Genomic DNA, 14,935 nt, shown 5'->3' on the forward strand with positions numbered 1-14,935 from the left:
CAAAAAGTCAAAACATCGGTATGATCACTAGTTCTGACCGAAGCTGAAGATTGAACCGATACTGAACGATGCAGGCCTGTGATTTGAAGCGTTTCTGACCGATGATGAGGAGCGAAGCGATACTGAACATGAAGCGATACCGACCAATGCTTAGGTGTGAAGAGATACTGACCGATGCTGAAGAGTCCGTCCTTGGAGACCGTGTCGCCGCCGAGGAAGGAGTACTGCAGGTGGCCGCTGGGGGTCAGCGGGTCGTCAGGGTCGGTGGCCCGCGCGTGCAGCACCAGAGACCCCGGTGGCAGGTTCTGAAAATAAGGACGGAGATGAACGTCAGCACGCGCAAACCGAGAGGGGGCACAAGCAGGCGCTAACTATATGTTCTGCTGTGCTTTTAGGGTAGGGTAGGGTCGGAGTGGGGGAAGAGGGAAACTTATAAAGGTCGAGGAAATGATGGTCTAGATTAGTCGGTAATTTCAGAGTGAATTTGACATCGATGCAAGGCTGAGGATGATTGATATTGGAAGGTACATTTTTCCTTTGACCGTCACCGTGACAAAACATTAACGTTACCGCCTACCGGACTGGGCTGCTTAATCAAGTTTGTTTATAATTTATAGTGGTTTTGGATATGCTTTATCAAATGTTCTACTAATAATTATAGACGATGAGGAACTTGCTAGTGACATCAAAGCCTTCAGGAAGTCAATATTTACATGCTTGTTTGCATATGCAAACTACATGCTTCAAATGCAAACTGCTCCAAACTCTTGACATTGCTTGCACGTTGATAGGCTTTGGAAATAGATACAGTTTGAAGCAGCCGGGGAATACGATACACGATAATAACCTGCATTATCAAACTTTTACAACTTGGCAGATTTAATTTCCGATTCCTTATACCATCAGATCGCTTTAATCTGACTATTGGGGTCATTGCCATACAGGTAGGTAACAGTTTGACACCAAACCACTAAAGTCTACTGTTCATTTCGCACACAATTTAGCTTATTTTGCACTGGCTCTCTTCCAACTACAAATCCAACCTCGACGCCACAAAGGGCTTTGCGAACTAATCCCACCGACGATTTGAGTACCCCACAACTCTGTGATGACGTCATACCTCTAAGACGCCGACCGCCTCGCCGGGCTCTGGCTTCACAAAGCGCGGTATGCCGTCATTGTTGCTGACGTCACCGATGTAGACCTCCAGTGTGACGTCACTCAGCAGAGGGTCGTCGCCCTGGTCCTGTCGACGGATTTCGTGACGTCAGTGGCTGCTGGGTGAGGCTTTCATGAGGGACTTCGGGCAGGTATTGATTATTTGCACTAATGACTTAATGACAACATTGTGTATGGTCTCAATGCTATGAAATAAAGCTAATTATTAAAAATACGTGTTAGGAAAAAATGATACACAAAACGATAGTTATATATAAATAGAAAGACACTGTAGAGTCAATGTTTATGTGTAAAAATTCTTCCTAGGTGAATCCCTAAGGATGTTCGACCTGTACATGACATGTGCCAGTAATACCTGGGCTCTCTTTAAATGTTAAACTGGCCATGGCCTGTGACCTGTGCAATGTACATACGTCACGTGCATCATCTGTGACCTGTCAATGACCTGTCACTGAGAGCTGACTGACCTGGGCCCGTATGGAGAGACGGTAGGGCGCGGTGCGACCTTTTCCCGAGAGGTCACCGAGTACGCTCAGCGCACCCGTCTCCGGCTCCAGGTCAAATAAACCTGAAATAACGGGCACGCTTTGTTGGAGCAGAATGGCGAGTCGGGGCTCGGTATGGTGACAGACATAATGCTGGTGTTGATAACACGGTAACATGATAACACATAACAACACGACGCTGTTTTTGTTACGATAGGCTGTAATTCTACCAAATGTAAAGAAGAAGGGATTTTAAGTAGGTACAACAATTAACTTATTTACGCGCCCTCATGAATAATTTCCTATGCGTCTGGAAACATCTTTTGTTTCAAATCTTAAAACAGATAGAGGTACTTTGGGTGATATATGCAGCGTCCAGTGATCTATGTACATACTGAATCAATGCGCTTCGACTATTCTGTTTCAGATTTCCCAGTGTAAAGTAATAAAACAATCAAATTATTGCAGACGAGCTGTAAGCTACACTGGTGTTTAAACAGATGCAGTACAGTTCACTGGAGTTGTTGGAACTGAGGGACCGGCGAGCGCCGTCGGGCGCTACCAGACTGGCACTGCAAGCTCGCCTGTCGAGCATAATCTGTGCAAACTCCGCTAACGAGCGCACGCGAAAATATCGAATAAGCCGAGATCGATGCGTCCGTCGTCTGAAAAATCGCGGACGAAACCCCTAGCGACCGGCCAGTGGGAGTTTGTTTGATGTTTGCGGCCGCTGACAACCAAAGCTCTAATGCAGTAAGGCTCGGGCGGTGTTGGGATTATTTAATTTGATGTTTTAATCTCTGACATCAAAGAGATTATGAAATAATATTGGGTCGCTGGCATCGGCTGCATGTGCCCTGGTGCAGCTGACATGTTAACTCATCAAAGACGGAATTCTGCTGGGATTTTCAGTTTTAGACCTGAGAATTAGGGTTATATTTGATAAAATAATGGCTCTGTGTCTTTGATGTATAACTTTTCGGTCCAGAAATAAAAAAAGTCTGATCAAAGCACATGAAAAAAAAATGTGGAAGTAGGTACCAAAACCACCTGTATCAGGTAACAGACCAAATCGAGTGAGCTTATAAAACGTCAAACATTGAAATTCTAACGAATGCATAGTTGAACAAACAACACAGTAAAGCGATGCTCTCAGTTGTTCCGCCAACAAAACTTAAGTTATTCAATACCATACCGAGTCTCCACTTCAGATATTTATTTTTTAAATTCGGTTCGAAAGAATGAATTGGTGGTTTCGGACCAGGGTAGCACGGTGAATGGCTGTTTTTGTATATGACACCACCCAACCTCGCCTGCGTTCAGTTAACCGGTGATCGTTTTAATCCGAAGTTTTTTGTTGTTGTTTATTGGGGCTTTATAGGGCTAGCAGACATACAAGGTCATTTTGCGCCCATTAACCCGCGCCCTGCTGGGGGGGTGTTTGAACACCCCCCTTGTGGTTTTTCGCGAATATCTCAAAAACGACGGCGCGGAGCGCCGCCGTTTTTGGTACACCTTATCATACATCAATTCTACACATGTTGTGAAAATTTCAGACCAAGGTCATTCAAGGTCAGGTCACCAGGTCACTTGAAGTGACCTCACCTCATAAAAAGTTTCAATGTCCGTCATAGCTACACCGAGTAACCGATCGCTTTGAAACTTTCAGCGATTTCTAAGAGCAATAGCATGTACAAAATGTATATCTCAGAATTTTGATATCGGTGACCTAAGGTCAGGTCAATTTTGCGACCTCCCCATTATAAGTCAATGGGAGAAAATTCAAATGCGCCTCTTTTGGATGAAAGACATTATAAACACTCCCAAACACCGAATTACAAGTGTTTTAGACACACAGAACATGAAAATGGTGTCCGTGACCCTTGTTTATGCCCTGAGGTCATCTTAGGTCACGAATGGTATCTAACAGTTTTTCGCAAATAACTTTTGATAGAGGCATGCTAGAGCGATGAAAACGCCTTAGATGTGTTCAGCTCGACGATACGGATCGACTGATATGCAACATGACCTTTTCCGGTCAGGTCATGACCTTGACCTGAGGTCAAATTTTCAAGTTGACCTTTCAAGGTCAAGTTATAGTTCATTCGATGCGTCTTGACGAGAGGAACACGATGCCGGTAAAAGTAAGCTCATACAAGGCTTGGGTCAAAAGCTATTGCAGAAAAACTGTTTCCGAAAAAATCGGCTATTTTTGCAGTTTTTGCCCCCTGCAAGCAAAACCGTTGACGTTAGGTCAAATCTGAGAGAATTACTCAGAAAGGGCGTTAATAGGGCTATCGAATGCGCTTTTCCGCGGCGCTGTAGCTCTATTGGTTCCCGAGTTATGCGTTGGCTTTTTGGAAATTTTCGACATTCGACCTGGAAATCGGCGAAATTTTGCCTTCAATGACCTCTGGTGACCTGACCTTTGACCTGACCAAAAAATTGACCGAAGTGATTTCGTCATTATTTTTGACGCTCTTTCGAACGCCGCCTTCCGCGTATCGCTACGTGGCCCAGGAGCCGAGTTACAAGGGGGGGGGGGTGTTCAAACACCCCCCCCCCAGCAGGGCGTGGAAATCCAGGACCCCCAGCCGGGCGCGGGTTAATCAAAAGTTTTAAAGGGACCCTCCCACCTTCAAAAAAGTTAATGAATTGGCACGAAAGTGATGTCGCTCGGTTCAGAAAGAGCGAAAACGAATATCTACCAAATTTCATCGAAAAATATTCACCGGTTTTCAAGATATTAGACTTTTGCTTTTGTTTACTTTTTGGGATCTCCGCTGTTCCTAGCGACTTTATTTGAAAGTGCGGCATTTGTTGCGCGCAAAGCAGCATATACCACCGCGTGCTACCAAACGTTTTAGTAAAAGATTTAAAAATCGTTAGATCTCCGCTGACGTCACAAATTCTAAGGGGGCATACCAATGCACTAGCCCCTTAGAATCCGAAAACTGCAAGTTTGAAATTCCATATCTCCGAATTAAAGCATTTGTCGATGTTGTGAGTGCCCAAACCGGTATTTGCAGGCCATGGCCACCAATTTGGCTATCTCAACTCAAAACTAATGTTAAGGTGGGAGTGTCCCTTTAAGCATCGCATGAGTAAGTGACACGGTCGTCCCGAGTCTAGCGTGGCCCTCTCTCGCCAGTCGAATGTAATATAAAGTGTACCTTATATGTAATATGCTAGCTGAATGTGATGACGCAACGCAGACAATGTGGAGCTCCCCGGCTGCGAACTCGCAGTCATCGAGTTAGGCCACTTTCTACAACAGGCCTCAAGAAGTATACAACTTCTTTGCCAGACGTAACTGCCCTCGGGACTCATTCATTACATTCTTTGACCGCCCTCCCTGGTTCTCCAGGGCAGACAGTTAACTGGTAACATCGCAACTGTACTGGAGAAATTTTCGTTGGGAATGAATTTCCAGCCTAATGACATTTAGCTCCTACGTGTAATGGCGTGCGTGTCTGTGGTAAGGGCCGCACAGAAGCCAGGTAACGTGAGTGAGCGGAGGGGGCCGTGTTCAGTCGTGAGGGCATGTTAAACGTTCGGACAAAATTCTGCCATACAACTGGAATTGCGCGATCGGGTGGTGGGGTGAGGGTCAGCACAACAAGCTATGCTTAGTGCGGGCTCTGATTCCTCAAAATCCACCCATTCAACCATTCGGACTAAATTTATTTAAAAAAAAATGACCGTTAGCGTGGCCTGGCGGCGTGTCCGTCGGGACGGCATGAGCAAAGACGACGCACTTACTGGTGGTGGTCGCAGCTTTTTGCCTTTCCATAATTTTACCCAACTATCATTTTTATGATATTTTGACTAATAGAAGAAATCAGTGAGTCTTTCCTTATACTGACAGGACCTAAGCCTACAAACAAAACAAACAAAATTCATCCTACTTTCTCCTGTCGTATATTATCGAGCGAGCGGGCGCAGCGAGCGAGCGAGCGAGTTTATCCATGATTTTAACAGGATAATGTCATTCCCCTACCTTCCGCAGTGCCGGCGTCGACGATGCTATAGCGCACGTGTCCGCTGTCGCCCTCGTCCAGGTCGGAGGCAGTAACGGTGATGACTGCCGTGCCCGGAAGGGCGTTCTCTGCCACCACGGCCGTGTAGCCGTCCTCGGAGAACAGGGGACGGTTGTCGTTCTCGTCGGTCACGGTCACTGTCAGCTGACGGAGGGGGGGGGGGGTCAGGGGGTTAGAGGGGGTAGAAGAGAGTAAATTGGGCAACGGGTATCTCTAGAAATGGCTGAAGATGGCTATTACTGTCAACTGAGTTGCGAGCGGCGGGGGTAGGTGGTGTTAGGGGAGGGGCACAGGGGCGTGAGGAGAGCCGGGCGGGGGGGGGAGGGGAGGTCAGAAGGTAGAGAAGAGCCAGGGTGTAACGGGTATCTCTAGAGATGGCTGAAGATGCCATGGCCGTTACTGTAGGCTGGCGGGAGGGCGGGGAGGGGATAGGAGTTAGAGGGTTAGCAGATAGTCGGGGGGGGGGGGGGGGCAGAAGAGAGCAATTTGGGTGGCGCGTATCTTCGAAGATGTTTGAAGATGCCATATAGGTATCTGAATGGTTGCTACTTTTGTACAGAGTTTCGCTCGGTTTATCTTAAATGTTTCATCGTTGTTTATACAGGGAATTTAATGCAAACTTTATCGCATAATGTTTGACTAGTTTTATTAAATTCTGACAGTTATTTTCTTGCGCCTTAAAATAACAATTCTTATGAAAAATAAAGCAGAGGAAGGAAAATAAATAAATCTTTCGAACAATAACAGAATAAAATAATAAGCAAATAAGGCTGTTGAATTTACGGACCCAATGTTTCTTACGATAAGACATAAATATCGGAATTGGTGAGTAGGTTTCAAAGGCTGACTTATTTTATAAGATACCTGATGCATGACCTGATATTTAATTATTGCGACATCCTACGAGTATCGTAAGATGCACGAGTCATGACTGCATATAGGTACGCAAGAGAGTCGTGATGTCAAGAGGTGGCATAGAGGAACAGTGGCATCAATGTCGGCTAGATGGATGACTCTCCCATAGCAGTTTCGGACACTCTTATATTTCCCGTGAGCTTCCATAACTTGGCGCGGAGCCTCCGGAACCGAACAGAAGACTTTTCACCTGAACGTGGGAAGAACGTGGGAACTTCCCACCTGTACGTAGGGCATTCCAATTTGAACGTAGAACATTCCACACTGAACGAAGCACTTTATCACCTGCACATGGGTATTTCCACCTGAACGTAGCGCATTCCCACCTGAACGTAGGCCATTTCTAACTGAACGTAGAGTATTTCCACCTGAATGTAGGGGATTCCTAACAGGACGAATAACTTTCTCACTTGCAGTCCTCCCTCTACCCCTCTCCCCCTCCCCTGAAGGCGTTCAGTCGACCTACCTGTGCGTAGGACTTGTTTGGCGGCTCGTCCCCCGTAGGGTTGTCCTGGGCCACCACGCGCAGCAGGTGCACGGGCGTCGACTCGCGGTCCAGCCGGACGCCACGTGCCACGTGCAACGTGCCGGCCACGGGCTCGATGTGGAACTGATCGGCCGTGGTGCCTTGAAAGTAAAATAAGAGTGAGGGTGAGGTGCAGCAGCTATATATTTCTCCCGCGTATGTGAAAAGGTCGCACGATACACCGCAGAGTGAAGAGACACCCTCCGACTGAACCTCGCTTGGCGGGGTAGACAAGGTGATAACCACGGCATAATAATGTGATGTGGCTTCCTGAGCAAGAAAATCCAGTGAGGCGTTAATCCAACTCCTCGGTAAGTGAATAAGTTCTATTTCGCTCGTGGGTTACAAGACGATGACCCACGGGTGACTGGAAAGTGTGCTGCTAGCTCATCGGCGATTAAGGTAATTTCTCATCGGACGAGTAGGTTTGTTTGTTCATGCAAAGCTCATCTGCAAGTGAAAAATGTCTTAGTTCCCAGTGATAAACCGATAACCCACCTGCCAGTGAGAATGTAACATTTCCGTAGCCACTTTCCGAGTCGATATCTCGTGCTGTGATGGTCGCTATCACCGTCGGATAGTAGGTCTCTTCAGACACTTCGACATCGTACGTCTGCAAAAGAAGTTATGATCTCGGTGAGGGGGGGGGGGGGGCGAGACCTCGGTGTAGGTCGTGATTGTGACCTTGGCCAGAAAAGGTCGTGACCCAGGTTAGGTGAACTTGTGAGTTACGTGAACAGATGTCATGTCCCGGATAAATAATCGTACCATCAAAAACACAAATCCCTTAATTCCTGTAAAGCACGGTTCTACAAGCCATTGAGCTCCTTCAATGTGACATGTTGCATCCTTCCCCATTCCACACTGGTCACGTGGCGAAAACACGGGTCAAGTCTCGCCATTCGCCAACACCTTACCTTCTGACCGAAGAGTGGCTGGTTGTCGTTGATATCGGTCACGGTGACCAGAACCAGCGCCTGGGAGGAGCGCTGACCAGAAACGGCACGGACGCGCAGACCAAGCGTCTGGAACAACAAACAAAAATTTATAAACTACACAATTTTTATTTGATTTTTCATTAGAATTAGAAACATGGGTCTATTCTAATGAAGCATGTTGGATTTATTCGTAGGTTTGCCTTTTTCTTTTGCAGGATTTTATTTATACCATAATAAAACTACGTTTGCATTTCATTTTCAGCCTTTTACCTTATTCTCCATGGTGTCAAAGTCCAGCCGTCGGTTGATCATCACTTCCCCGACACTCTCATCTACTGAGAACCAATCGTCGACGTCCGAGCCGGCTATCTCTTCGTACCGGGTCACAGCCTGACCTGGAAGGGTAAAAAAGAAGGGTCATGGGTCATTAGTAGTGGGATGCAGCAAAGAAAACTGTCGCATTCAGTTGTGTTCACCAGTGGCGGCGGAAGCGGGGGGGCAGCGGGGGCACGGCGCCCCCCCATCTTCCAGGGTGGGGGTGCAAACATATCTTTTTGCCCCCCCAAATTGTTATCGACGAAGTACCACAATACTTCCATACTACGTCATGAACATATGCCAGTTTGGCTGAGTACCTTTTTAAGTTAATAGAGCGAGTAATTTGGAATGGATTGATATTGTTGTCAATGTCGTCGTACATATTTTGATCACATTGGCTAGCATTTTGCAGTGCGAGTGTTACCAACCAAAAAGGTTTGCAATAGCCAATAATTGGCTAACTTTAATGACGTCATTGGTTTAAAGGAAGCAAGTTGTTCAACGCGAACAACAGTCACGGTGACAGCCACAGCGTGCTACACGTATTTGAACTGGACTTGCCGCAGTGGCGCGGGAACCAGAGGGGCGGTTCCCGGGTACCGGCTGGAGGGGCTAGCGGGGGCTGAGCCCCTCCAACTTTTCGGCGGGGGGAGGGCTCGTAATGTAGGTATTTGAGACCCTCCAACTGGAGGAATCGAAATCGGAAATCTACCAACATAATTTCATAGATTTATTACCTTTTCGAAATGTTAACCAGAAACAACCTTCATTATGGAGCGTTCTAACGCAGAAGACTGTGACAACATGTAAGCACATATTCATTCTCTAAATATCATACATTTCCACCAAACGCCCTCCACACATAATGCTCAGAAATCAAGCAGCTATCTACGAGCTACCGGTAACCGGAAGAGTAGGACGGAACGCGAGTGGCCCGGCATGCGGACGTCACAGAAGCGCGTCTGAGCGTGCCACAGGCCTTTCCCCGCGACTCTGCCAGACGCCAGCCGGCATAGACTCGTGAGCCGGGGGGCAGCATGGGGGTAGCCTGCCCCCACAACTCTGGGGCCGTGGGGGGCGCAGGCGCTGCCCCCACAAAGTTTCATAGGGCCAGGAACCGTCGGGGCAGCTTGTCCTCCCTATATTAGCGGCCGTGGGCCTCAAAGAAAAGCTGAATGGAAGACAATACCTATTTAAGTAAAAAAAATCCCCCTCTATACCTGATTTGACAGCTCATGTGTGAAAGCTTTAAACGTTTATTCCAAGTTACCAAAAAGGTAGTTCCTTGACTCAGATGAGACGGGATATCTCACTTTTTGCAAATGTTTTCGTTTCGATTTTTCGTTGTAAAGGCCAAGGGGTGAAAAATAAGTGGCCTAAAACCGGTGAGAAAACTAGATTTGGGGGTACCCTAGGTTCCGGGAAGGATCAGGTGTGCCCCCCCCCCCATCCCAAAATACCTTCCGCCGCCTCTGGTGTTCACAGTCGTACTTAATCATACATATACCACAGCTACCAAATTTGTATCACAGGATACCTAAAATGCACCTACTAAGCGTCCCAGTTTACAACTATTCTCACTTTAAATATTTTCTTTTTTTTACGGGCACACTTCAATATACTAAGTGTTGTAAGCAGCATCGGTGTTGAGCCCAAAGGCTCCAAATCAGACTTCTCTTTATCGGCCGAGTAAGGATCCCTGTTGCCCTCAGGCTCAGACACTCGGCGCACAGCAAAAACGCGTTACTGACAATTCACAGCACGAATTGGACCGCTCTAGTGAGTTCCCTTACCTGACACGGGATCCTTTGCACGCAGTGTGTAGATGGTTGACCCTGACTGACCCTCCTCGGGTACAGACACACCAATGACCGGGTCACTGGGCAGCCAGGGCGCCTCGAACACGGGCTTGTTGTCGCTGAACGCCTGAATGAACACCGTCAACTCGGCTAGAAAAGAAGGCAGCAGCAGTAAGGACACTTAGCGTGTCGCATCCAGGCCGATGAGGGAGACAAGGCAGTGTCACTGACAGGCTTTGAAAGCAGCGCAGCGATGTGAAAGAGCATCAAACAATTGCATCATTTGTAGAGAGCAAATGGGCGTCAGCTTTTTGTGGTAGTGTTATTGGCATCAAGAAACAAGAGACGATTGATTCACCCTATGATTATTTCTGAACATTTGATGAGCTTGTTTGTACTACGATCATCATAATTGGTTTGTTTGAGTTCACTGTTCATCGCACTGTTTGTCAGTGCATGGTAAAAACTGTTGGCAATTTACCGATAAACAGCACACCTGTCTCGACATTCTGTGTAGACATCAGACATCAAAAGCCAGCAGCAGCTCATCAAGACATCAAACCCCGTCATTATCGCCACGTTAGCAACACCGACTCTTCAGTGGCATTATTCAGAAGTATGGGGTAAGAGAAGCGGTCTGAGTGAAGGGTAACCCACCGTTCCATGCTTCTATCCTCAGGATACTGAAATCCTTCTCCTCCACACCGCCACCCCCTTCCGGGCTGGACAGGCAACTTTATCTCATGCGGGCTGCTCCCTTGGAGCGGCACCGCTGCTCCCGAGGGAGCGCACCCCGTAGCCGGGTGCAGTGAGTGCCTTGGGGCTGGGTGGCCTGTCTTCGGACGGGCTCAGCCCCGGCGACTCACTAGGGTGCCTGCCCAGACCAATGTCTCCCCCTATATCCTATCATCCTCCCGGCTCTGAAATGGTCTTACTGGACCGAAAGGGCCTAACCCAACAAAACAAACAAACAAACAAACAAACAAACAAACAAACAAAAAGGGTAACCGGCTATTTAGGGGAAGGGGTTGGTAACCCTAAATTTTAACGATAAAAGAGATAAAATATAGAATTTTAACCATAAAAGAGTTATCCCGAGGTACCCCAGAGTGCTTTCTTTATGAGTACCAAGTTACTCCTAGCTCGGGGTTACCCGGGGGTAGGAGTATAATTCGATTGTGAATACGGCCACAGACAATCATCATAAACCAAAAAGATAACTCGAGATTATCAAGATAAGTAAACATACCTGTATCGGACCGCTCTCCGAGCTCCGTGTTGACGTCTGTGACGCGTATCTGGCAGACAAGGACGGCGGCCAGGCTGTGGTCCAGCGTGGTGTTCACAGTCACCTCACCGGTCCGGGCGTTCACGCTGAAAGAAACAGAGGTTATAGTTAAAATGGTGACTTACGGATGGATTGACGGGAATTGGAGGGGAACTTTCGGGAACGTTGACCCATTGTGCAACTAAAAACAGCAAGTGCTATAATGATGTTACCGTTGGTATGCGAAATCCGTTGTTTTGAAACGTATTTGCTTACTTTTCGAACAACCTGACATGCCAGTAGTTTGAAATCTACCTAGTTACGTTGCAAACTATCTGACCGTTTAGTTATGGATATTTTTGAATTGGTAAGCGCCCTAATTTGGCTTCCTTTGATTAACACCCATCAGTATTATTTTTGTTAGCTTAAGTAAATAAACAAACGCTATCAGATTTGGTCTACTCACGCCAGCCACCGGCTGAAGTCGGTGACGTTAGCGGGCACGGTGACACCGGCCCGGTCCCGCGCCATGATCGGTAGGACCAGCTGGTAGCGCAGTTCGGCCGTCTGGTCAGGGTCGGCCGCGGCGACGGTCACCACAGAGCGACCCGGCTGGGAAGAAACGGGGGCATTAAACAGCTGCCTGGCTTGGAAGGGGAGTCTGGGGAAGGGAGAGGCCACCACAGAACGACCCGGCTGGAGAGGAGAAGGGGGGAGGCCATTAACTCATCACAAAATAACACGGTTATGTACAGGGTTATTTCAGAGCGACGCGACCTGGCTGGGGTTAGGGGATAGTTTTATTTTCTTTTTTCTTTTTTTCTTTTTCTTTTTATTACGTCACCGTCAGGGCGGCGGGAACCCTATGAAGTGCAAGTTGTATGTAGTGATTATTGCAAAGTGAGCTGGCTGGGAAGGGTGCAAGGAGCAGGTGATTGAAGGGTTGTCTGTTCGAGGAAAGCGATGGACTAGGGCGACAGTGCAGACTGCAGAGGTCATAAGTGCAACAGGGAAAAATTTACGACCAGACAGAAGCGCTGCAAATAAAAAGAGCGGAGAGAATGACAGGGGGTGGAGAGAGGACTGGGGGTAGGAGCGAGGGAGGAAGCCAATATTCTAACTTGCACTCTAATGGGAAACATCCACATCACCATGTAATTAGCGAGTTCTCGGAAAATGACAGGCGGATAAAAGCGAATGCATCATCCCGGACTTGCGGAACAATGGGTCTCCACTTCAGCTAAAAAGAACAAAAACTAATTAAAGGTTAAATTTGATCTCGTGTTACTCATCCATTTGATCCACCGTGATATTAGTTATTAAATCCCACGAACAAGCAGTTCAATGTCACCCATTGAAAAAGCAACATCAAATACGATTAGTGCTCACTTTCCACCCATACACCGTATCATTTGCTCCAACCGGACATACGAAAACATCACATCAAACAATCACATCATAGTGTGAATAACTGCCTTACATCACCCCTAGCCACCAAATACCACTTCCTACACACTGAAAGCATTCTCATCGCTCATTACACGTTGCTACCCGCGATGATTCCATCCAACAACCCCTCCCCCATCAAACCCCACACCTGCATTTAGTTCACTCCCCAGATAGCGCACTGAGTTCACTCACTTGGGAATTTTCCGGCACATATTCTACGTAGGAGTTGGGTTCAAAGCGCGGTGGCGAGTCGTTGATATCCCCGACTGTAATGGTGACCTGTGCGGTGCCCGTTTTCCTCGGTTGACCTCGGTCAACGGCGTGGATGATGAGGTCGTACTCGGGCTGACCTCCACGCTCGAGGTCCAGCACCGCTCCTGGACGAGAGGTCATGGGTCAGGTCAGGGGAAGGTCACGGTCAGCTCACTAGTCAGTAAGACACGTGTTTGGGTGGCAGAAGGAGCGTGATAGCGAGTCCTACATGTGTATAAGTACGAAGGGGGACCTAGAAAAGACTTATGCCGGACATCCTTCAACCAGGAGCTACAAGCATGTAGCTTCAGCCCGAAAGTATTTCAGTCCCCAGTCACTCGCGTTACGGAATACATCCCAGTAATACGACGTGGGCTAACCATCAACCTTCTCTTCTCATGCACATTTCCAAGAGGCCAACCGACCTGCCTTGATCTCTAAACACACCCACGTACGAACCCTCCCTGATTCCCAGAGCCCAACCCACAACTTCTCCAACATCCGACAAACCCTGCCTACCTTCCCTCACGGATATCTCTCCTCGCCCGTTGATCTGAAAAGTATCAGCAGCTCCCTCCTGCAGATAATACGCCAGCTCGGCATCAGAGGCGTCCGGGTCATTGGCGGAGACACGCAGCACGCGCTGACCCGCCGAGGCCGTCTCATTGATAGATGCCGAGTAGGGCGATGAGCGGAAGATGGGAGCTTCGTTGGAGTCGCGACCGACCACCACAAACACACTGTGGGCAGGGGGAGGGAAGGGGAGCTGTAAGGCTTGGTACTAAGTATAGGGTATGATTGGCTCACGCTAGAGTTCTGACAATCGCTTATTGCAGCAGTGATGCAATCGATGTACGCATCGGTGGTAGATTAGTCTGACGTTTTTATTATATCATAATCTTAGCAGTGGTACATAAGCGGAATATATTACACATTGATCGTCTTATGCAAGCGCACGAAAAAGTGCACATCAAATACAGCTATCATCTCTCTCTAAAAAACTGGCTCTATTATGATTAGACACAATCGGCTTATGAATATGGCAAGGATAAAACCACATATCATACACATTATTTATTACCCATTATGTGATCCTAATGGACCCTGATGTGATTTTCCGCTGAATCTCCCACTCGAATAATCTGTCGATAATGTTGTTTATTTATAATTTGTTCTAAGGTGCTCTTTGGGTGCGGGAGCTGCTGGGGAAGTGACGGGAGTTCCCCGTGGATAGCTTTCCGCTTCTCTGTTGCATCCAAGCCTACACAAAGAAGATGTTTTGTAGCGGCATCCGCTAAGTTTTTCATTTATGTCCATTATTCCAGTCCAACAATTTGGAACAGAATGGAATGACTCGTTCTCATTGTTGACTACCGTGTGTTGTGCTCTACATAGCTGACAAACAACTCCTCGTGCTGTTTTCTTCTTACCATCCCCGCGGCGAGAGTCACTTACCGCACGTTACTGCTGAGAGGAGGCTGACCACTGTCCGTGGCTTCAACGACCAGGTCAAACCGGCCACTGGCGGTGTCACTGTGTCGCACGGCGCGTGCCACAGTGACCTGACCCGAGGTCGGGTCAACGACGAACGTAGCGTTGAGGTTACCCTCGATGATTGCGTAGGTGACGGCTGATTGACTATCCTCGTCAGTGTCAGTTGCCTGGGGACAGGGACGGGTCAGGTCAGTCAGGTCATCCAGGTCAAATCGAGTGTGCCTGGTCGGGTCAGGTCAGGTCAGGCTAGTACAGGCTAGTCAGGTCTTGACC

General features: G+C 47.8%; 1 protein-coding gene across 1 annotated transcript in view; it reads right to left on the bottom strand.

Annotated features, from left to right (window-relative positions):
* Positions 1–14,935, bottom strand: part of LOC122373446 (cadherin-23-like) — a 50,400-nt gene that overhangs the window by 18,681 nt on the left and 16,784 nt on the right. Inside the window, exons 15-28 of the mRNA XM_043351515.1 lie at positions 14,624–14,829; positions 13,688–13,908; positions 13,109–13,293; positions 11,934–12,079; positions 11,450–11,574; positions 10,195–10,350; positions 8,354–8,478; positions 8,063–8,170; positions 7,644–7,758; positions 7,086–7,246; positions 5,665–5,848; positions 1,647–1,747; positions 1,121–1,246; positions 173–305 (exon numbers count right to left, since the gene is read on the bottom strand). Coding sequence (XP_043207450.1) covers positions 173–305; positions 1,121–1,246; positions 1,647–1,747; positions 5,665–5,848; positions 7,086–7,246; positions 7,644–7,758; positions 8,063–8,170; positions 8,354–8,478; positions 10,195–10,350; positions 11,450–11,574; positions 11,934–12,079; positions 13,109–13,293; positions 13,688–13,908; positions 14,624–14,829 — 2,092 coding nt within the window. The remainder of the gene's footprint in view (positions 1–172; positions 306–1,120; positions 1,247–1,646; positions 1,748–5,664; positions 5,849–7,085; positions 7,247–7,643; positions 7,759–8,062; positions 8,171–8,353; positions 8,479–10,194; positions 10,351–11,449; positions 11,575–11,933; positions 12,080–13,108; positions 13,294–13,687; positions 13,909–14,623; positions 14,830–14,935) is intronic.

Source organism: Amphibalanus amphitrite, unplaced genomic scaffold, assembly GCF_019059575.1.
Source record: "Amphibalanus amphitrite isolate SeventyFive unplaced genomic scaffold, NRLGWU_Aamphi_draft 001497F_arrow, whole genome shotgun sequence".
In the NCBI taxonomy this organism is placed as follows: Eukaryota; Metazoa; Arthropoda; class Thecostraca; order Balanomorpha; family Balanidae; genus Amphibalanus; species Amphibalanus amphitrite.